Source organism: Stegodyphus dumicola, chromosome X1, assembly GCF_044657685.1.
Source record: "Stegodyphus dumicola isolate Sdum_Otavi_A_Nest chromosome X1, ASM4465768v1".
Lineage (NCBI taxonomy): Eukaryota > Metazoa > Arthropoda > Arachnida > Araneae > Eresidae > Stegodyphus > Stegodyphus dumicola.
This window is the reverse complement of record NC_140780.1, coordinates 19,203,507-19,228,387: the sequence shown is the minus strand read 5'-3', so window position 1 is coordinate 19,228,387 and position 24,881 is coordinate 19,203,507. Positions and strand designations below refer to the sequence as shown.

The 24,881-nt window shown below is 33.7% G+C and overlaps 1 protein-coding gene and 1 long non-coding RNA gene across 5 annotated transcripts in view; one reads left to right on the top strand and one right to left on the bottom strand.

Annotated features, from left to right (window-relative positions):
* LOC118185645 (uncharacterized) overlaps positions 1-24,881 on the top strand; it is a 539,917-nt gene that overhangs the window by 183,036 nt on the left and 332,000 nt on the right. Inside the window, exon 1 of one of the 4 annotated variants that reach the window (XM_035355534.2) lies at positions 14,646-14,795. The exons of 2 other annotated variants lie outside the window; for them this stretch is intronic. In XM_035355534.2, coding sequence (XP_035211425.1) covers positions 14,753-14,795 — 43 coding nt within the window. In that variant the 5' untranslated portion in view covers positions 14,646-14,752. Of the gene's footprint in view, positions 1-14,645; positions 14,796-24,881 lie in introns of those variants that run through there. One more of the 4 variants, XM_035355538.2, reaches the window with a different exon arrangement.
* Positions 1-24,881, bottom strand: part of LOC146993099 (uncharacterized) — a 319,314-nt gene that overhangs the window by 174,032 nt on the left and 120,401 nt on the right. The gene's annotated exons all lie outside the window — the stretch shown is intronic.

Sequence of the window (24,881 nt, the reverse complement as noted above, 5' to 3'; positions counted from 1 at the left end):
TCTTCAAAGCGTAAAAATCTCCATTTAATTCGATTAAGACTGAGGAAAAAAACAGAAAAAGTCAAAACGATCTTTCGGCGACAATGTCATTAGGAACCCTCATCTCTTAAATGCAATTTGTTCTCGAATGATAGCACCTTATCGCTAACATCATTTTAAATCAAGTTTTCTAATGACATCTTATAGAAATTTTCCATGGTCTATAATGAGCTTCTTCTCTCCGTTTAATGAAAGAGAACCTCTGCATGTATGATCCCTTCCTTATCTGTTTAGATTTGCTCTCGTCTCGGTTTTTTGTCTCAATTACCATAAAACAGCCAGCTAATAATGCACTTTTTATAAGAGTAATAAATGTTTAATTGGATTGTTAAGTAAAATTGGGTTCCGAAATACAAGAAAAGACTGTGTTGGTTGGACAGTAGCTGTGGAAAGAAACTCGTGTGATCGATTGATCAAAGTACTATCGATAACCTTGCGGACTCGAAATATTCGCCTAAAACGTTTTGAATGACGGAATTTTAAGAATCCCACATCACCTTGACTATAGGATCATTAAAGCATATGTATGTGTAAGATTAAAAGCTATGTGAAACAAAATTCTAACTTGAAAAGCACCTTAAATTTCCATTTTTATTTGGTTATTTCCCCTTCCTACCTTAAATGCTTATAATAAATCTCTTTTTTTGAAATACGCTATTTCAAAATCAATCTTGTCATATAATACTTATTTAACTCAAAAATAATCTTTTAGTTAAAAATAATCAAAAATAATCTTTTAGTAGTTTATTCACGCATCAATAAAATTCTGCGTTCCATACTCAAGGACCCCATTCCGGATATGAACTCCTGGGGCATTTATAGGATTCCTTGCCAGTGTGGTTTAATTTACATTGGCCAAACTAAGACAGCCTTACAATTTCGCGTCAAGGAACATGAGGCATATGTTAGAAAAAGGAAACATAGAAGTCTTCTGTTGCCCAACATTGTTGGTCCGAAAATCACACTTTCAAATTTTCTGCTGCTAAAATTATTCAAAAAAACATCTTCTATTGGAGAATTAGATTTTCTAGAGGCATTTCGCAATCAAAAAAATCTTTCTGTTCTAGTTAACGATCCTAATTCCAATCCATCTTGGCCTTCGGCCTTTAAAGAAATTATATTTTAGTTCTAGTTTCGTCAACAGATGGCGCCACTAGCTTATTTTCTGTCCAGGCTTTCTTATCTAATCATTATATCCTATCTCGTTCATTTGTGTTTTTGCAGCTGAGGATGGTGGTTCGGTAAAACCAACGAAACTAGTCTTGTGAAAATTTGAAAATATAACGCTAATTTTTGTTGTTTGACTTCTGAATTAGTACCTATTTAAAAGCAAGCTTTTAAACAGGTTTAAAGATTTCATAAACAAAGTTTTTATTTATGAGTGGAGATAGGTGACTCCTTATGCAGAATATTTTTCTCCATCAGAAAATGAAATTAACTTCTTATTCGTTTTTGTCTTAGTATGATTTTTCAGACTTTACTCTTTAAAGCTTTTGATTGCGTAGTTATCATCATTAAATTCAATTCCTAGAGCACTGAAATTTGAAAAGTCAATAAGATTTCATTAAAGAATTTCATTACTTTGCTAAGCATTCAAACACAAGTTGTGTATCCTTAAGTAATGAATTAAAAGTCTGGATGTATATTAGGAAATGTAACTCTAAGCTTAGTCAACTAAAATGCATTTTGCTTGGAAAATAATCCAAAATATTAGTTCTCTAAACTAATTAATGCTTCAGCACATGAATTTTATACTTCACGTATGAAGTGTTGAATTTTAACTCTTCGTAGTTAAAGGAGAGGAGCATACTGCACGTCATAAACTTTCAAATGTTTTAATTTCGTTCACAGCAAACATCTCTTCAAACTGAAAATGGGAGAATTAAATTAACTAACAGCTGCTTTAATCGTCATAATTTCACCCTTACATATATTACCATTCCTTTATCTCTTTCCCAAGACATGAATTATTTGTACAATTTTCTACATCTCACTCCATTTTCTACACTTTCTTTAATATCTTCAAAACTTTGTTTCAAATCGGGCTATGCTAAAACTATAGTATTCCTGTGTAAGAAAAACTTTTATCATAAAGCGAAATGGATACGACTCTAGTGACAAGGTTTGATTGTCCGTGGTTGCTACTACATAAGCAATGCTATTTCCTGATATTTATTTCATATTTGCACATGTTATGTTTCTTTATAAACACTAGTTACGGACTTAATAATTGATTTACAAATGCATTGTACTTAAATAATACTTATATAAAAATTTTTAATTTAGTTTTACGTTTACAAATACAATATTTAAAAATTTAACTGGGATGTAAAATCAGACTAAGATCTCTCAGCTTGGTGGCGATAGACACTAAATAACCACTAACTGAAACACATGATAAGATTTCCTTCAGGTAAAAAGGTCATTGAAACAACTAACCTGTATGATTGTTTCAATGACCTAATTAATTAGTAATTATTTAGCTAAATTAGTAATTATTTAGTGAGACCTAATTAATTATATTGTTTCAATGACCTAATTAATTTAAATGACCTTAATTAATTTATCTTAGAGGTCCTGCGCATGTACATGTTATTTAAACTTTATATAAGCCAGCCACTAATAGAGGATTAATACAAAATGAAAAATATATGTTAAATTTTACGGTATCTTTATGGAAAATAGAATTTGTATTCAAAATGTATTCATAACACATTATTGTAAATTATTGCTTTCAATAAATAAACCATATATTAGGTACTTTGTATACTTTTAAGAGATTGTTGAGTAAAATGTATTCGTCATTAAAAAATGCCATAGTTGAGTTCCTAAATTTTATCTTTAAATACTAATTCGCAAAATCCTTACTGCCTACACTGAAAAATTGTCAAGTTCATACAGGACGTTGAAACGCTTGACTACTGAGACGAAGGTCTTAGCTTTACCATGGAAGTGATCACAAAACGATTATTTGAATGAAATTCATCATATAATGGTGAAATTCAAAAGAAAAATACGCATAACGATTTATCCAGAAGCTTAAAATGATGAACTAATTACTTAATTAATATTTATTAGTTTCTTTTTAAATTTAGCATATCTTTTGTGTAGTTGCTCATTATATTTTAGATGTACGTTTGCTAGTTGACGGACCAAGATTGCAAAAATTCATTTTTTTTAATCACATTCCTCTATCTCATATAAAATACAGTGGAAATAAGGAGAAAAGGGATAATTAAAATAAGAATAATTAGTTTTATTTTGAAGATAAAAAAGGAAATTTTGTCAAGACTTTTATTTTGTATGTCACACATCTTCAAAAACTGTTGTTTTTAGTCAATTAAACTTAAAGGTGGCAATACACCTTCAGTTATTTTGTGGCAATTAGAGCTAATAAATGTTCCCCAGAAAAATTAGTGGCACATTTTCGGCCTTGACTTGGACATCGAGGAGGTAGGTTGCATGGATGGATCTTTAAATGATTTTCAGATTCTGGAAAGAACATTTTTGGATATACACTCTGAGACAACAAAACAAAAACAAAAAAAAAAAAAAAAAAGACGCACCCAGAAGATATAAAGCAAATTGGATACAAATTTATATGCATACAGGTTTCGACGGAAAAGGCAAAATTTCACATTTTGGCTGCCAATGAATGAACGGTTGTCACTACAGCGCAGCTGATCTGCGCGGCTTACAGTATATTTAAGAGGAGAAATTACGATTTCAGGTCATAAATTTTTCACGAATTTAATTTCGTGTACTCTGGTAGACAGTAAGTACGATCAATATGCGCAGATGTCAGAATTTGAGAGAGGTCGTGTAGTGGGCTCAAAGAAGCCGGTTGGTCTTATCGGAGATTAGCTCGACATTTCAGCACGAGCGATGCCACTATTAGACGATGTTGGCAGGAATGGGTGAACCATGGCCGCACACAGCGTCAAGAAGGAAGCGGTAGGCCTAGAGAAACGACAGAACGTGAAGACGGAGCAATCGTCACAGTGGCACTCACAGCTCCAGATGCATCATTATCATCGATTATACGTGCAACTAGTGCTTCAGTGACCGTAACGACCATTCATAGAAGGGTCATAAAAAGGGAGTGAGGTCACGGCGCCCCTTTCCCCGATTACCATTGACCTCCGTACAACATCAAGCCCGTTTGTAGTGGTGTCGGTCTCATTCGCGCTGAAATGTCACTTACTGGAGTAGAATAGTCTTCAGTGATGAGTCGCACTTTGAACTGAGCCCCGATGACCAACGAAGACAAGTCTGGAGACGCCCCGGACAGCGGTGTGATACCAAACTGAGTGTCGTCCGGCAGACAGGCCGACAACCAGGAGTGATGGTCTGGGGGGCCATTTCATTTCATAGTAGGACCCCTTTGCTTGTCATCCGTCGCAACCTTACAGCACAGCGGTTCGTCGGTGAAGTTCTAAGGCCCGTTGTGTAGTCCTTCATGTCACGCCACCCTGGGCTTACATTTCAGCAAGATAATGCCCGCCCCCACACTGCACATGCTTCTACTGCTTGCCTAACATTACCTTGGCCAGCAAGGTCGCCGAATCTCTCTCCTATTGAGCACGTTTGAAGCATTATGGGCATGGCTCTCCAACCAGCTCGGGATGTTGACGATCTAACGCGCTAGTTGGACAGAATTTGGCACGATATCCCTCAGGAGTATATCCACAACCTCTATCAATCGATGCCAAGCCGAATAACTGCTCGCATAAGGGCCAGATATACACAAACGCGTTACTGACTTTTACAGTTTGTGATGCTCTATTATTTCAATAAATCAACCAGTTTTTCTCAAACTGCAATCATTTCTTTTTATGTGTATGTACATCACTTTCATTTCTTTTTATGTGTATGATTTTTGTCCCATTCGGATAGTTCCTTCTTAGTGCGTCCTTTTTTTTTTTTTTTTTTTTTTTTGTCTAAGAGTGTATTTAGATCTCCTCATATCTTTTGTTTCCTGACTTTGGCTTCCCAAAATCTTGGCATATTTTGCAGTAAGTCTGTTGATTTGACGGAAAAACGTTTTCACTGTCCATATTTACATTCCAGATCCTATCACATCTAAAAACCCTTATAGTCTGATTTAAGCATCGGTTAATAATCTACCTTTATTACAGAAAGGAGTATTACAAACGGAAAAATTTCCATTTCTTTGCATAAGGAATCGACTTCTTTTAGATTATATTATAACACTGGCATTGTAATCCTTACCTAACCAATGCCATTTAATTTTTTCCGGTATCACTAACGTTATACTCATTTTTATAATTGTTCTTTTATTTTTTTTCTCCAGCGTATAAATGCAACTGATAATTAATAGTAAACTACGTACGTGAAACAATTGTATATAAGGTTTTACTGGTAACTGGCTTTGGATGATTTTTTTAGGTTGTGTATAAAATGTTTTTTATGAAAAGTTTTTATATTAAAATGAAAGTTTATTCGTCTGCTTAAAAAAAATCCATTTGTGGAGGTTACTTTAGAATAAACTGGATCGTATTTACGCCACACAGAAAAAAAAAACACTATGCTGCTAGGTGTTTTCATTATTTTAATGTGATAAATACCAAGGGACTGTCTGCCTAAGAAAAGGAATGCCTTCATGGAGAATGTTTTAAGAATAAATGGCTTATCTTCATGTTACACTTAGAGAAAACCTCGAAAATGGACCACGCACGCAACCAGTTCGCCAGTTATCGACGCCGGGTTCAACCAGCATTCAGCGATTGGAAGGATTCATATCAAACTAGCGCTATTCAACGTTCTTTCTACTCAGTCACTCATCAGTCCGAAGAGTTGACAAGGCGAGTTGCTGACGTGACGGTTGTTGTTGCTTAATGAGTCCGGATTCTGCTTTTCTAACGTTATTAATTAGGAGAACGAATAAAAACAATTAGTCTATGTTATTGGAAATCATGTAAGCAATGGAATTTCCAATATTGTTTCTATTCTTTCTTTAGTAGCTGGGGGATGGGCTGATAAGATTTAATTTAACTGTTTAACTGTGGCCATGTTTTGATCCAGCATTTTAAGATAAAAATGTTATGTACTAATATTTCTGTATAGTCATATTAACTTTTTCTGCTGTATTATACGGAACACAAGAAAACTTAGTGCTATTGTGTTGTTTCGTAATAAACAAAGTGTAATATACACTTACCAGCTGCGTAATTTTAACCGTAAACGTTTATTTGATAGTGGTCCAATCCGGTGCTCTAGCTCTTAAATAATGTCTTCTCGTTCTGAATGTAAACTAACAACTGCTCATAAAAACTTCATTTAGCTTCTCTTTTGAGCGTTTTTAATGAAATTTTCATAAAAAGAAAAATGCGATGCTTTTAATAAAAGCGTCCACTTGAACGTAAATAAAACACTGAATTCTTTAAAAGTGAGCCATTTTTATAGCCTGCGGCGACTATAATTAAAATCCATTAATACGAAAAGCACCGCCTTAATACCAAGAGGTAGGATGCTTAAAGGTTTCCTTCAATTTTGGTTCCTTTGCTTCAGTAAGCTCAAACTATAACATCTATTGTGGGTATAAAAATGTAGCCTTAATTGTTGTATTTTAAGTGGAATATTTCTTAACTCCACACACAAGTTAACAAGAACGCAAAATTAGTAACGTGAAAGGAACGCTTCACGTTTTATTCCCACCAACTTCTCATTGCATTCTCTGCCCGCGTTTCGCAACAATGAAAAATTTAAAGAGTAGAATCTGAGAAATGTGCGCTCTGTTTGAGTTTACGTTTGGTTGAGAAATTATCTCCTCACAAAATATGTAAAAACAAAATATTTCAGTTTCATATTTAGTTCAATTTTGTTGAATTGTTTTTTCTTTATATTTCACGAGTTTCGTATTTTTTGAGTTGTGTTTATGCGAAGGGTTAAAATTGAGAGAAATAAAAGACGCACTTCGGAGTAAATATCTCAAACTGTAATATATCAAATGTTTAGTACAGAAGATTAAATGATGGATGGCTTCAAGAAATTTTATCCTTAAAGTAGAGGTTTTAGTATTTTCTTAAGCCTTCTCTTCTTGCATATGATAGTACATGTTAAAGTTATATTAGAATTCCTTTTGTGAACTTCTTATTAAGCAAAGCTTATTTTCTGAAATTTTTCTTCTTGAATTACATTTTCCTACATCATGTTCAAAATATAAAATAAATAAGTGAATGATCAATTTATCTATTTCGATAAATGTTAAGAGTTAGCTAAGAGCTGCGTTGAAATCTTTCTTAAAATTGTGGATATGTCGATAGCGACAGTATATTTTACAACTTAACACAGTTTATTTCAACCGAGCACATAAATATAATACAAGTATGAACACTAATGAGATCCAAGCTCTAAATTTAACAGATGACTTCTACCGAAATGATTAACTGACCGCACGCTTACTATTAATATAATTATTATTAATATTTAGTTCTGCCATACACAATATCTTCTTTATTTCGGATCACATAAATATATTTACCATGCACGCGGGCGTTAGCGTAGAATAAAATACCTAACAGTTTAATAATTAAGAAATAAAATTTGTTGCTGTTGTTACTTATCTCACTTGACTAACAGTAACATCAGAACAAGCCCACGAAATTCAGCATGGCAAGGAGTGCAAGACTGCTCCTGTCATTGGCAACAGTCTTGAGCACCATACAGGTGACAGTACGACTTTGCTCAGTATCGCCCCTAAATTTGAGGGGGCGACTTAAATATGACATGATTTTTTGGCTTCTTTTAAATCGAAAAATGTAAGTCAATTTATAATTAATGCTCTATTCGGTTCATTTTAAATTAGAGAATTATTAGGAATTAAATAGTATTTGACTTTCTCTGAACATTTCTGAAAGGGAATAAAATAAGTTTTTTTTTTTTTTTTGTTTGTTTAAGTATTATTTAAAACTTGTAACTGAGTTATTATAAAATGTAAAGGGAATAATTCTTTTAATTATACTTATCAGATTTTTTTTTACCCTTCATTTCAACAATACATATTCCAAAACTCTTTATTACGTTCTTAAGTGCGCATCTCATAGCATTTGCTTTACAATACCTTTTAACAGATTGCTTTCCAATACGAACAATTCTTGCTTAAATAGTTTTATAACGTATTTGTCAACAGGATTTCAATTTATGTTTACAATTCAATATTAAGGTTATTATATATTTAGATAACATTTATAATCATTATAAATTAGATACATTTAATCATTAGATTTCTTCACAGTACTTTCACAGTTGTTTATAAGTGAATAAATTCTTCATTTCAAATACATTTATAAATAATTTAATGAATATTTAAGTATTTTGCCAAAGGCAGGTACATGCTTTTTGCAAGCACATGCATAAATACCCATACATATTTCCTATTTTTCATTTCCGGCATGTGCAAATCTTTAATTTCTGTGCATTCACTATATTTTTCGTGTAAAGTAATTTACACTAATTTAGCATACACCCGAAAGTTTTACATAAAAAATATATATTAATGTAATTTGAATGAAAATTATAAGTATTATCTTTAATACCCACTCAAAGGTCAGTTTTTCTTCAAAATTCCTCCACGATGGCATCTCTCTCTTTAGGCAGATAGCCCTTGCATGCGTTACTCTATTTAAAAACTTAATCTGACCTATGTGCCTAATTACAAATATTTTAACATACATAATTTTATATTTACATTTAGCCATCAAGTTTCAAACTTTTCAAATCTTCTAGAAAATAAATTTTGGCAGATCTCTTTTAGCAATTTTCTTAAAATCTATATTTTTGTAGTGCAACAGCTTAGAATTTTATAAAACAAATTCATAATCAAAATCGCTGTTGTTAGTTATCGAAAATAACTAAGATGTGATTTTTGCGTAAATGTCAGTAAACTATACAAATTGCTATTATCCATTACACTATGAATGTTTCTTTCATGCGAGAGTGTCCCTTTTTCGATTTCTATGGAACTGTCGTGTGTCGAAATACTATCAGAATCTTGTCAAGCGAGCTTCTGAATGTAAACAAAGAAAACCCAGTCTGGTGACCCAAGCTTCAAAGCAGTGCTTCACTTCTAGCGCGGAATGGCCCCTCCTCCCTTTCCTACCTCCATGAGAGTACCTCGGGGGGGGGACAGGTCCGTGTGTCTCCCCCCTCTTCCCCTACCAACAACCTCTCGAGAGGAATTCGGCTCGCCGCATATTTAGACTACCTCCATGCCGCCCGCACATTTCCAAACATCCATGTGTGAAACATCCTTCTCCGGGACTCAAGCCCGTGCACTTCGTATGGCAATCAGCGACGCTAACCGCTATCCCGGTTGGGTAGCAATAAAATTTACTTAAAAATTAATGCGATTTCTAACATCGGTATGAACATTACAGTATTCCTGATAAATTGAGTTTGCAATTGCAACATGCTATTCTAAATACATCAGCGAAGTGGGAATCAGTAAGTCTTATTTTTTAAATAATGATTCACAAAGATTCACTGATGCGGAATAACTTGGGCAACCCTTGTGTACACTTGTATACAGTCTCGTATGTTGCAGGCCCTAACTTAGCAACTTATATCCGATGATAATCTAATTAAATAAAGAGTGAACTTTTCTTTCAAAATCCTCCCCTCGGAACGGCTGGCGCAAATTTGGCACGACTTCAGTCAACATTTGCGTCTTAGGGAAAATACGTAAGTACCTTACTCTGCATTTGGAATCGTCAGCAATACATAAAATGTGAATAAATGGAACTTTTTCTGTCGATGCATCAAAAATAACGTTAAAGAAATAATATGCATCAAGTGCAAAAATTTATGCTAATTGATCTAAAACTCCATATCCCTCTGCAAAAACTGCACTTTATAATTGTTTCAGACAGTGAAGTTATTCTACCTTTGTATACACAATTGCTACATCCTTTCATAGTTTAATGCCGATGAAGAACAGTGTCTGGTATTCATTACTTCCTCTTTTCTTTCCTTTTGTAAGACATGAGAGAAGTATGTTTAATAACATGTAATGGTATATATGGAAACTGCTTTCTTTATTACATATATTTCTTCCATACGAGCGTTTTTTTTGTCTTGGCCTTATTTAATTAAAATGAGAACAAAGGAAAGTTAAACACCGGATAATGCTCTTTTCACGGCTAACAGCTATGGCGTAGCTTCGGAATATTACAATAATCGATTTTCGTCAGGTATTTTTCCCTTTACGTTTTGGAGGTGTCCATTATAACCGATAAAATCTTACAAATACAGACTGGGAATTAAAATGCAGGGTGCGGCAGCGTTCATAGCGTAATTTGACTTGCGTAGTACAATGACATACTGCATGAATGTCTGCCAGCTCGTGCCGCATTCGTGTACTAATAGGCTGCCATTTCGAGTGGGACAGTGATTATGGATCGGTGGAGTGCACAGCATCGTGCCTTTGCTGTTGAAAGTTATTTCAAGAATAACTACTCTGTTATTGCTACCCAGTGTCTATTTCGGCAACATTTCAACTTGGGACGTCATGGGAAAGTTCCAGATGGACGGACAATTGTGAGGTGGGTAAGCGCATTTCGAACAACACGTTCTGTTTGCAATGGCAAACCGGGAAGAAGTGAAAGAACTGTGAGGACACCAGAAGCCACGGAAAACAAGACGGAGCGATCTCGCATACAGACAGAATTTGCATGGATTTCTTGCGACAGACATTTCCAGGTAGAGTAATTTTCCGTTTTGGTGACATTTTCTGGCCACCTGATCTTTCATGTGCAGACTTTTTCTTTTGGGGCCACCTGAAGCAAGAAATGTTTCGAACACGTTGTGCCACCATTCCTGAGTTGAAGGATCGCATCAGAACTGCTGTCGACAGTGTCCCAGGGAATACGTTACGCCGAGTTATGGCAAGTTTCCAACGCCGCCTAGACGAATGTGTCGTGGAGAGGGGGCATCATTTGACAGGCATCATATTCAAAAAGTAATCCACGCAACAGACAATGACTTACACATTAGTAAATGGCATACCTTTACTTATTAATTGACATAAGAGGTAATAATTAAATTATAATTGCTGCCTTATGGTGTGCTTTTAATATCCTACTATGAACGCTGTCGCACCCTGTATATCAAAAATTAGAATTGCCTCGCATCGTTATACCTGTACAAGCATAGCATCTCAATCTCGTGTATTGCAAGATTAGTTCGTGTCGTGCATAAAACGACCGCGTGCAATCAACAGAGATAACTGTATACCAGAAGCGTCACAAAATTAAAGCTTTACAAGACTTCTAAAACTTAAATTTCAACATCCTTTTAAAAAATTAACAATTTCACTTCATCTCAGGTGCTTTCAAATTTTGTCTGCAAGAACTACAAATAAATGTTGTTTCAGATCGCCAAATTAAGCTAACTGGGCCACCTGCGGCCCACGCGTTGAATATCGACGAAAGAACCTTTGTTTTCTCACTTTACTCATGCCTTTTGAGAAGATTAAAGGCGTAAGCAACAGGCTACCTGCTGAGCAAATTTATGCTTTCGTGAAGAACTTTCTAAGGAAATAACATTCATATTAGACTTGTGGAAAGCCATGAAAATTCTTATATAGCCAGATATCCGTAAGTCTTATTTTTTATTTTTATCAATAAATATTTTTGTTTGCGAAAGCTGTAAATATGCGTTAATGTTAAAACTTTATTGCGTTTTAAGAGATTGTTATTATACTATATTTGTGAAGTAAAGACTCCGTGTCTTGTCACCTGCTAAAAGAAACAAGACACTAATTAAATTTTTGTGCAGTGTCACAATAAAATCACAAGAAGCTTTTGTCTCTTCATGTGTTTTGTAGTATATTTTTGTTCTTCTGCCTTAGACATGATGATTTCCATTGATGTTTGGTCGTTGACTTTCTACATGGAATACTATTGGAAATTTTACATCTGTGAGCCCCGAACGAATTAATCAATTTTACATTAATTTATATTGGGAAACTTCTTTTGGGTTACTAAGAATAATCAGGAACGAATTAAATTTGTATGGTTTGTTTCCGTTTAGTTGATAATGGCAAAGCATTCGTGTCGGTGTATTTAATTATGGCAAAGCACACGAGGGCTATCTGCCTAAGGCGGCGATGCCTTCGTGGAGGACTTTCTAAGGGAAACTAGCTCGTATTCACGTTACACATGGGGAAAACCACGAAAACACCCATGCAGCCAGCCCGTTCGCAGGATTCGAACCTTGCAAAGCATTCGTGAGCTAGCTGCTTAAGAGGAGATACCCTTCGTTAACCCTTTGCGGCACAGTGTGTCCGATGTGGACACACCTAAAAATTTCCTTCTGTACGCGCAAAAAAATTGAATGAAAAAGAATTTATAGGTTACTCTGAACCTTCTTTATTTATAGTAGATGGCAGCTCAACACAAAGCAGTCCATATATTTTAGCCATGTTTAGTTTATTAAGACCCGCATTTTTTAAGGAATTTTTTCAGATTTTTTTAGGGTATAAAAGGAATTGCTTGAAAAGAAATTTCTATGTTATTTTTCTGGCGGTATGATATTCTCCTTATTCTATATTAGTTTTAAATTTTTACCTTGAAATCTTACCTAAAATCAAACGGCGAACCCTAGGTGTGCCCAGCCTGGGCTCACCGATAATCTAGGACAACTGAGAGTCTGTATTCTTTGTTTCTCCGCATTTCATCGGTCAGTTCATTCACAACAATGCTCGTTTCAGCACTCTTTTCGAAGCTCTATTTAATCAGTGTGCCACTTTGGGCACACCCACAGAATTAAAACGATAAGTGCTATCTTCACAAAATTTTACTTGTGTACTCCTCTAGGCCTAATTAGACTGCCTATCTTTTTTTTTTAATCAAAACTCCGACTTTAAAAGGTAGCGTGCCGGAAATGGTTATAAAATTTCTGATGTAAACTGTCTCGTCTCCACTTTGCCCACCAGCGTCCGAGCGGTAAAATCGCTGAACACTGGTAGTTCGGTCCGAGGTTCGAATCCCGCGAACGGGCTGGCTGCATGGGCGTTTTCGTGGTTTTCCCCATGTGTAACGTGTATACGAGCCAGTTTCCCTTAGAAAGTCCTCGACGAAGGCATCCCTCCTCTTAGGCAGATAGCCCTCGAGCCTTTGCCATAATCACACACACACACACATACACACGTCTCCACTTTACGTACGCGTAAATCTACGAAAACGTCCATTCAGCCTGCCTGTTAATGGAGATTTCGAACTGCTGACCCAATTAACATTGTTCACGATTTCACCGCTCCATCTCATGCAGCCATCTCATTAATCCGAATTCGAACGACGGACCGAACTACCAGTGTTCACGACTGTACTGCTCGGAAGCTTGTGAGATCGAGATTTCATTGTAGGATGGCTCAAACTGTCCTTTCACCATCGATGGGGAATAGCTGATATACTTTGCATTTTGCAATCGATTTCGAAGTCTCGAGGCTTCTTTTACGTTTTATGCGGAATTGTGGTAAGGCTGTATACAGAAAATCTTACAGAAATAAAACGGGCCTGCCTTCATATTTAATTTTATTCTTGTTATATACGAGAACGCACATAATTCGAATAAATCTCTATGATACAGGCAATCGTTTCCCTTCTTCGAATTAACTCATCGTGAGACTTTTATAAATGTCTTAATAAACAGAAACTGGCTCATATTTGCTGATACAATGATCAAAAGTATTGATATGCTTATTTTAATTCTCTTGTGAATGAAAAACAGCAGTTGTGCATATAATGGGTCTAAAAATAATGGAAATTAATATATGTCTGTATTGTTGTCCAAGCAGAAAACAATGTATAACTATAAAACAGATATTAGAATCTAGTGATTGTATATGTACAATTTAAAATAATAGTTACGTATGATAGAGCACACGAGGAAAAGAATCACTGAATTTTATTTATTTGAAAATTCCGTAATCGATAAACAAAGCCCACTTGCTTATCGATGATACAAGTCTGTCTATCGATAGTGAAGGACAGTCTGTGCCATAAGAAAAAGCGGCGATCTTCATGGCACATCAGATTTGAATTTGCATCAGCACCTCTGATTCTTCTGGTTAGTTAATACAAACAACTTATTTTAAGAGCTGGTATGTCTAATCACTGCATAGAAAGTAAAATAATTTTTTTGTCATTCAGAAACCATAATGAGATAAACACAGTATTACAAATATTATTTCGGATTTGTTATTTTCAATGATTTGAAGAGGTTAGCGATTTCTGTAAACTGCATTCTTATTTCAGATTTAGTTCTCCTTCCAAAAGTTTTGAACTCGTTCTAGACAAGAGATTAAAAGCTGCAAATTTCCTTTCTGTTTCAGATTATTTTGAAAGTGCGTAAATGATATGCTTTGCATTATAATTTTTCTACAGTTAAATACCCATAAAATTTAGCAAACATTGATATTATTTTGGCAAGCAAATGATTCGTGGTTCTGCTCAAGGTTGCTAAATTTTAAAAAAAAAATCTGTTCCGGATATCCTCACACTGTAACCTAAACAGCATGTTAAATATTCAGTGGGCATCCTGCAAACACAGTAATCGTGAAGGAAGTAGATTGCATGTTTCCGCAACTTAATTAGATATGTACAAAAAAAGCGATTTACTTTAATGTTATCCAAATATATAAAGATTTAGACTCTTTTCAGCTTTATTGTTCGTCATCGACTCCCCAATCAACATGTGGGTTCTCACTGCAGCCACTTTGGTCATCGCTTTCACAGGTATGGCATACGTTGTTTAGTAAATCAATATTGGCGATTACGAAACGGGTTTGATATATTGTTTTTGTAGAACTGATAATGGAAAAAAAGTTCTACATTTCCTTAACTGAAATACCAATATATTTAGAATAAGACAGAGATATAAAATTTCCTCTCATTTGAGGTATTCTCTAAAATTTGAGAAGAACTTTATGAATTTCTTGCTTAAATATTTTTAAAAAACTCATTTTAATATTAAATTGATCTAAAACAACACATGTTTGACGTATGTATTTCTTCCTGAAAGCTTTTCACTACGTAAAGCGTGTGTATCTTCAATCGCATATAAGGTTATTTATCTTTCAATTTCAGTTTAGTGTAATGTTCAGTTTAAAAATGCATTATCTGGCATTGTTCAACAGTAAAATCTTCTGTACAGCGCTTGCCAGTGAATTTATTTTTTGCAATTCATATCTTTTTCAAAATTCTTAATTAGAATAATGACGGCAAGAGAGACATACTTTAAAGACTAGAACGTTAAGTCGATGGCTACAATAAAACGTTTAATGTTTCTTTAAGTCTGTTAAAGGTAGCTCTACTGCGCAATCTGAAAACAATAACGTATACGGCTCGTTCTCAGCATTATAATTGTATTCATTACACTCAATCCTATTTTTTTTCTTTCATTTCCGAAATTATCGTTTCGAGTATAAAGAAATTGCAAGCCGCCCAACCGGTATAGTAGTAAGCATCGCTGACTGCCGTACAGAAGGACCCGGGTTCGAATCCCGGAGAAGGCATGGATGTTTGCAAATGTATAGCGTAGGTACGGCATGGAAGCACTCTAAATATGCGGCGAACCGAAAGTCCTATCGTGTGGTTTGGTGGAAGGGGAGAGGGATGGGAGACCGTCGGACCCGTCCCCTTGGGGTGCTCTCCATCAAATTTGGAAGATGGAACCGAGCTTAATTGCATTGTCAGTTGTAAGGTGCTTAAGTCTGTTGCAAGGAGCGCATCTTGCGCTCCTGGCCACGAGGAGTTTCGTGGGCTTGAGCTGATGTTACTTTCAGGCAAGTGAGCATAAGTAACAACAGAAGTATATCGTCAGTAGTGCACTGTAAAAAATTTCGAATAACAAATTTTAGATTACAAACTTAGCTATCTTTTATCTACTAGAAGTAGCTTCTGTACATAATTAAACGAATTTAATGAACGCATCAATAACCGCAAAACTGCATTTATAACTCTTGTTAGATATTTCGAAGTGTCTTTAATGACACACATTGAAAACAGTACCTGCTTTTACACAAAGCTTGTAATAATTCTTAATTTTTCCATCTTTTTTAATTAAGCAATATAAAAGTTATACAACTCGCAATATTTTTTTTTAATTTTCTGCTTCACTTGATGTATGTAAAAATATTATAGCTGTTGTTTTAAATGCATTTAGTAACCAAATGACTCCATTCATAATCATTTCTACTCACTTCAATCTGTGCAATATCAAGTACCGCAAGTACTTAATTTCATAGTTTCAATTTTAATAGGATAGTACTGGGAAAATCTGCGTTACAAATGCCGCTGAAATTTAGTCACCACCCTCATGTTAAAATGTTCGAACGTAGGCGCTGAAAAGTGGTCAAATGGTAGAATTGTTTAATCACTGAATGTTCCCAGTGAAACGTGCAGCTAGCTGACTAAGCATTAATGATTTTTTTTCCGTATTTTACAAAATAAGGCTCAGTCAAAATAGAAAAAAAAATATTTAAACGATATTCTTCGTAACTGTAAAAACGTTTGCAGAAACTCAGGTACAATTTTCCCGTTATAAAGCAAAATGAAAAAGCATCGCTTATCAGGAATAGTTCCAAAGTGATAGCACATAAAAGTCGCGAAAATGTTTCTGTGATTAGTTTATTTCTACACAAAAGTTGGTTCATGCTACATTATATTTAATATGCTTCAAATACCTCGTGCTAAAGAGTTCGAGGGGGAAATTAAGTATTTGCGATACTTATTTTTGCGAATTTGGAGGTCTTTCTTGTTACACTGTTGGCCTGTGCTAAAGAAGTTATTAATGCACCGTATTTATTTGTTTTCTTAGTGGAACAGATAAAAGACTTTTAAGTAAAATGTCATTAGCTTCGAAATTCTCTTGTGTATTGTGGCTTTTTCTGTAATTTAGACGTTATAATAAAAGTGGCATAAAAAGATAATAAAAGAGATAAATGCGTAAAAGATAACGCCTTCCTAGAAACCGCAACTTCATAATTTTAAGTACCAAAGAAAAGAACATTTTCTTTCTTCTTTGACTTCTTAGAAATAAAAGTGCATTAAATTTACCTTTGTTAAAAACGTCACATAGCATTTTGTACTAATTAGTATCAGCCGAGCTGTCATCTTTTCTTAATTATGACATTTATTTTTCCTTGAAATTAAATGAAATTAACTTAAGCATTTTTCTTTGAAAATATTGTTATATTCTCAAACACTTAAATTTGCACTACACGAAGTTTTAAGTAATATATTTTGTTTCACTTAAGAAAGAAAAAAAGATATGAGCGTGAACGAATGAGCGAAGCAGTGTGTACTGCGAATTTATTGCGAAATGTATACGCACATTTTCACACTTTTAGCATTCCTAAAAATCGTACCAGCATACATACTGGAATGCAATAATCTTCTTCTTCAGGGTTAAAACCATAGGGTTGGATGCGTATTGCCGCTGATAGAAAGATAATTCCGAAACGCTTATTTTGAAATCTCATTATTTTTCTTTCTCTCTCTCTTACATAACAAAATTATAACGCAGTACCAAATCTCAAGTGCAAACAAACTAGTTACAGAAATAAAAGTTACAACTTTGCCTATTGTGTGGTACTGTAAATTGATTTAAAATAAGCTTGTGTTTGGCTATCTTAAAATTAAGTTATTTGTGATTTGATTAAAATGTTAGACGATTTTCGATATGTCATGCAACCGATTCCTTTTAAAACTAATTTTTTTCGCTTCGTTTGTCAAAGTTCGTAAATGTTTCGCATGAGTTTAAACTCAGGGTTCCTCTTTTATCGATAACAAAATAAAATTTCATAAATTCTAAACATTAATTACATTAAGCACTGACTAAAATCTTCTCTCTGTGATTCAATACCTTGTGAGTAAAATATTCCTTAAAAGATATTTCAGCAGTCCTTCTGACGAATAGTTTGTTTTGGTTTTTTACTTATAAATGAACTTTACTGTTTATTTCTTTTTATAATTATCCAGTTAAATTCTTTTGTACCGTTGCTCATGAAAGTTTGTATTCTCTGCTCATAGTTTAGTGAAACGTATGCTTTTGGAAGCAGGTTTTAAGCTCAAAATCAGTTTAAGCAATATCGGAGCGGTTCTACGGTATCTTTCTCAACATAATTCAAATAAGTGTGACGTGCAAAACATTGCCGTTGATGGATTAATCTTTATAAAACTACAAATGCATTCTTAAAGAAAAAATAAAATTTTCCTTATTCTAAAACATTACCGAAATATTACATATGCAGCTGTCATAACATGTTGTAATATGAACGTACGCAAATCTAACATGTTGAAATGTTGAACATGTTGAAAATCATTACAGTCAGTCAATGCTTACAACATGTTTGTTAGCACATAAAGTTTTAGAATAAAACTTTACCGAAATGTTGAACATGCTGAAAAGCATTGACTAACAGTCGACGTTTTTCAACATGTTTGTTAGCACATAAAGTTTTACTCTAAAACTTTACCGAAATATTACACATGCAGCTGTCCCGTGAAATGCGCAACTTTAAACTGCTCGAGTTCAATCACAGAAGGATATTTTGTCGTTGGTAAATACGCTGGGAAATCTTATGGAGATTTACAGCACTTCGAAAAAGGTAACAAGTAAATTGCTTAAATCATGACCACTAAGGAATTAAAAACTATTTACATCATAAGTTCATAATTAGCTTATCTTTTAGCATTTGCTACTGTAATAAGGTACGTAAATCTATGACTGTCAATGCTTTTCAACATGTTTGTTAGCACATAAAGTTTGCAGAATTCGTTTGATCTCACTGACACCGAAAGAAATGTAAACAAATATAAAAATGAAACGCATCTACATAAAATTAACTGCAGCATATATTGCGATGTTTCCAAGAATTTTGTTGACGGTATTGGGAATATCTGTTCAAATACGATACTTTTCATCTCCGTTTGAACAGATATAATGTCTAGCAGTGCAGTAAAATTTGAAGCTAGGCTAGTTTCACCACATTTAGTATACTAGTACCTTTGGCTAGTTTTCACCACATTTAGTATACTAGTACCTTTGGCTAGTTTTCACCACATTTAGTATACTAGTACAAACCTCAAATAACACAATGGGTTCGATACAAAAAGCAACTAATTGTGCATTGTGCAGTAATTACTTCAAGAGTAACATAATTCTGTCATCCAAGATTTGAATAAGAAATCGAACGCCATATTCTTAATTCATCGGAATTTTATGTCGTTTAAAGCGATTCATTCAATTTTTACACTTTGAGGCACAAGCTTGGTTATTAAAATCTCAGAAAACATTTTTGTAATAGTGAAATTTCTACAGTTTAGGCTACACTATTATCTTACAGGAAAGCAGGTTTATCAATATTATTTAACTTTTATTATCCAGCAATCGTATTTGTTTGCTTTATTATCAATGGTTAACTCTTTGAACCTGAATAAAAACTTACTTAACCTTATTTTATGACTATAAAGTATAATACATATAACCTGAAAAATATCACTTAATTATAATATGGATTTAAGTGAAAAATAATTATTAGTGTCCATATTTAGAAAGGTGACGGGCAGTACGATAGGCAGTAAATAGTTCCCAAAGAAAGAAAAATACCAGACCCGTTCTTAAGAATCCAATAATAGACACCTACAATACCTCGACAACTGTTGAGAACTAAGTTCAAGCATCGATTCTCAATTTGCATTCTTTGTAGCAACTGTCAAAACTTAAACACGTCGTACTGTCTCGTAGCCGTTAAAATATAAGCAACACTACTAGTTTAAAAAGGCAAGCTTAAAAATTTGGGACAATTTTGAGTGATGGTTACATCTTGAGAAGAACAATATATTTAAGACTTTGAAATATGGCACAGTGTGACTCTAGAAAAGCGTAAGAAATAATTGGAACTTGTCACTGGGCAAGCGAGAGTTAAAGGTGAGAAGTCTATTTATCTCGATGTAGAATACAGCTTGAAACTTACCAATTAAAACTAAAATATAGCAAGAGAAAAATTCCATTAAGAAAATTAATCCGCGATTTTGATTGTATGCCCCTTTGAAAACATTCAATTCCAAGATCTTTGAATATTTCATTTTGTCATCAGGCTGCAATGCATTTCGTCATTTGATTCATTTATAGAGATTAGTTTGCTTCATTAAAAAAAGAAACGTTAAATGATGCAAATTGGTTTATAATATTTAGAGGCAGATAAGAAATGCAAATTAAATTGGTTGTGAAAGCTTGAAAACTGTTGCAGATTTCATATAAATTTACTTTTAATTTGTAACTCATTTTATTTATTCGTTTCCAATCACAGTCCATTACCGTCCTTAAATAATTGCTATACATAAATTACATATACGTCTCGACCTGTGTTATGGAATGCGAGAATATTTAATTATGGTACTTGCAAAAGGAGGCTGAGAGCTTGAATAAACTATATAATCATAGCAATTAGTAATGGATGATATCGCTCTTTATAATTAAATATTCTTAACAGTCCCGAATATTTTAAACTGCAACATGTACATTTTGTTTAGTTTTAAACAGATCACTCATTCTTAAGTTATGTAAAGATATAGAATCCGTTCCAAGTAAAAGTGTTTTCTTAAAGTTTGAGATTTGAAAGGAATGAGATAATTAAAATAAAATATTAGTTGAGACATGAGATAAAAATGCATGTATGTTCGAATAAGAATCAGTTGAATTCATAGGAATATTACCTTTTCACAGGAGTTTTACAATAATTTGCTAAGGTTAATATTTGTTAAATACATGTTCTATGATTATTGTATCGTGCTGTATAATTCAGATTGTACTTGTGCCCTCATATGCACTTAATCAATGTCTGTGGTTCCAATGACCTGCAGTTTCGGCGGCCCAAACAATTTTGGCAATTAAGCCTAAACGCACTCAAGTTGTCTTTTAGTAGCAGACGCGGCAAAAAGCACAAACTCGTGATGGGGGCCAATTTCATTACTTTTATAATGTATGTTTTATATTAATGCAATGTATGATTTCTTTAAGTCTGTCATCCGTTGAACTCTACTTAATACTAAATAGCGGACTTGTATATTACATGAATACTGTGTTATATCTAGTATTCAGTATTACCCGCAGGTTTCGTGATGGGTATAAAAATGCACTAACCATTTATACAGGGACGGAACAGTATTATAGTATTGGATGATGTAAATGGAGAGATTTAAATATTGTTATAAACTGCTTAATCCCTCCACATGGGTACTTCTTAATTCTATGGATTTGGCACAGTTTGAAGTTTTTCAAAGATTAATACAGATACAAGAAAAACAATGGCAAACTTACTGCTAAAGCAACATAACACACCTTCATTATCCCTAAACAAAACGCTTCGTCAGATTACTGTCAATGAAAAATTCAAGACATGCATCTGATATTTATGCCTTCAAGTAAACATTATGAATAACCCTAGCTTGGTGGCGGAAGCCTTTACTAACTAGAGGGCTCTAGATTCGTATCGCAGTCGATGTTCATCCTTTACGAATTAAGAATAAACAAACTAATCAATGCAGAACACTTCAGTTGATTGCTTGATTTATGTATCGAAGAATATCAGGTTCGTGTTTTTTCTGATAATTTTGCACCATGTTCTTAACAGATGTCAGCAAACTACTACTACATCCTAAAATACGAATATTAAACTTGCTTTATAATCCACTGAAAGGTTAAAGTGCCGAAAGCTTAGGATACAGAAAAAAGTGAAGTAACGGTTTGGTTTATTAGATTACGGCAAAGCACTCGAGGGCTATCTGCCTTAAGGGGGGATGCCTTTGTGGAGGACTTTCTAAGGGAAACTGGCTCGTATACACGTTACACATGGGGAAAACCACGAAAACGCCCATGCAGCCAGCCCGTTCGCGGGGTTCGAACTTCGGACCGAACTACCAGTGTTCAGCGACGTTACCGCTCGGCCGCTGGTGGGCGAAAAGTGAAGTAACAAAAATGTATTTGAAAGTGAGGAAAAAGGCCTATCACCAATGAAGACATAGATCAAAAATCCTATTTAATTTCTGCTGTTAAAATGTGGTAAAAGCAAGTGACACGGTAATTTCAATACAAATACTATGCTGAAACACTGCAAATAAATTTAGAACGAAACACATTTAATATGATTTGGATAATGCATGCACTTCGCTACCTGGACACTTTCAATGGTAAAAAATGAAAAGAGATAGTATTTATTTCTTACATAATATTCTTGAAATAAGTGATGAAGATTTAGAAAAAAACTGCTACGCTTTCAAAAAATTATTGAATGAAGGGAAGGTAATAAAAAAGGATATGCCTGCATTGAAGTCTAGAACAAGACATACTATCACTGATTTGGCTACACCAATGGTAAATTAAAGGCTAAAATCTTAGAGGTAAAACTTGCGAAATTACCTGGTTAATTTTGTCTATTAATTTAACAATTTGCAACTTACAGCAGTTACAATTTAAAACAGTTTTTTAAGGTGTATTTGATTTTACGTTTTGATGTTGCAAGAAGTGAATAATCATTATGGGGACCAGAATTCATAACCAAAAAGACAATTTACAAGTATGATCATTTATAAATTAGTTTGCTAATCTAGTATGATTTGCAAATGATTATGTAATAAATTTTATTCTGAAATGAAATTTAGATATGTGATTGATTCAAATGTAAAACAAATTAACAAAAATCCATCAGTGTTAAGCAAAAATTAATGAATTAAACAAGTAAAGTTCAAAATATAATTTTATTGTTTGAATATTTTCAAAAAATGTCATGCAATACGAAAAGAAAGTATAAATTACTGAAAGGCTATTTCATTGGTTTCACAGGACGCAGCCTAAATTGCTAGCATCAGCCTCGATTTTCGGTATTATAAAGGTTCGTTGTTCATAAGTGTAAGAAAATAAATCATTTAAAACTTAATTTATTTGTAATTCTATCTCTAGTTCTGCAAATAAAAGTTTTGAAACCAATACTACAAAAATATCAACTATACAATAAAAACCAAAACAATTGAAAAATTTAGGTGATTATCAACTACCACTCAATTAGAGGAGATAAAATATGTGCACCAAATTAAACATATAATTACATGATATATTTATAAGAAAAATTAACAGACTAGTGGGTCTGCATTATTCAACAATGCGTTATATAAAAACAAATTCACATATTGCGCAAAAGAAATTTTTATAAAAAACTTTGCATTAAAGGAATGTTGAACATAGTAACTTTACATTGTATTAACGAACTTCGTATACATAAAATTTTACAAAAAATTAGGATAGCTGTAGTATGAAATAGAGCAAGGAATTTTACATAGCATAAGATAACTTTATATTAAGAAGTTTTATATAAAAGAAATTTTCCTCTAATTTGGCATAAACGAAGTAGTAAATAGTGGATATTTTGTAACAAATAAGCAATTTATTCAAATGAGACATGAATTATTGGAGACTTGTAAAGGTAAATTGTCATAAGTGCGAAAGTTACTGTTCTAAATTTTTGACAGTGCAAAAAGCACGAACTGTGAAAATTTTTGCAAGGAACTCCATGGGTTCCTTCTGGAGCCCCGTAGTGTGCTACGGTGTAATAATTCATACAGTTAAGACTATACCCATATAACCGATGGTTAAAAATTGGGATACCATTGAACTTCAACCCGAGTAGAAATAAAGTTGCAACAAATATATTTTCACACCATAAGTTTGAGAAATCAAATAGGCTTTAACGCTCTCGGTAATTATTTCCAATGCTCTGAGTAAAGATGTTTAACTTATTTATTGCAAAATTTCTAACTGCAATTCTTTTGCAGATTAACGTCTGTATCCGAAATTAAATATAAAGGTAACGTTAAAATTTATATATATTCATGTATTGTATATTATAAGCCTCTTTAAATTTTCTTCTTCTTTCAATGCTGTTTGTGCGGCAACATATTTACCTCATATTTTAATATTATTCTGTTCATTCTAGTAATATAGGCTCAGAAACAAAAAGCAGAAACTGACACGGGAAGTTCTAAAATTGAATGTTTTTGGTTTAAACTTTAATTTTATTCAACAACAGAAAAAAATTCAGTTTTATGAATGGACAACATTATATATTATTTCTTTTTAAGAGAACCGAAATATTTGTCTGATTTTATTATACTTTTAAGTTTATAAACTTAAAATATTATTAATCATTAACTCATAAGTTCGATTTTGTATGGAAACTGCAATACTAGATCAACGCTAATGCTAGATGAATTTTGTCGATTTGATTTGGTTTGTTTGACTATGACAAAGCACTCGAGGACTAACTGCCTAAGGGGATTGATGCCTTCGTGGCAAACTTTCTAAAAGAAACTCGCTCGTACACATGTGGAAAGCCAAGAAAACGGCCATGAAGCTGGTCCGCTCGCCGGGAATCGATACCCGAATCGAACTATACCGTTCGGCTACTGGTTGACCTTGAAGTTCGTCGATCGGCCGAGTAGACCGGGAGCTCAAATGATAGTCGTCGCATACTTTCGACATTTTTTTACCTTATCTAAGAAGTGTCGTCACCTTTTTAATTGTACTTTGTGAATATATTTAAATGAATTTCCTGTGACAAACAAGTAATCTTAAACTTATGTTTCGTTTTATTTTCCATTAAAAAGAAATTAAGCTTACATGATGAAATGTCAGTGTATAGACGGTAAATATAAAAATGCAAAGAAAATTCTACAAACATTGTGTTAGTGTTGCTTGATTTAACTGTATTAACCTTATTCATTATTAAATTAGGTACACGGCTCTAGTTTGTTTGCACTTTTTCT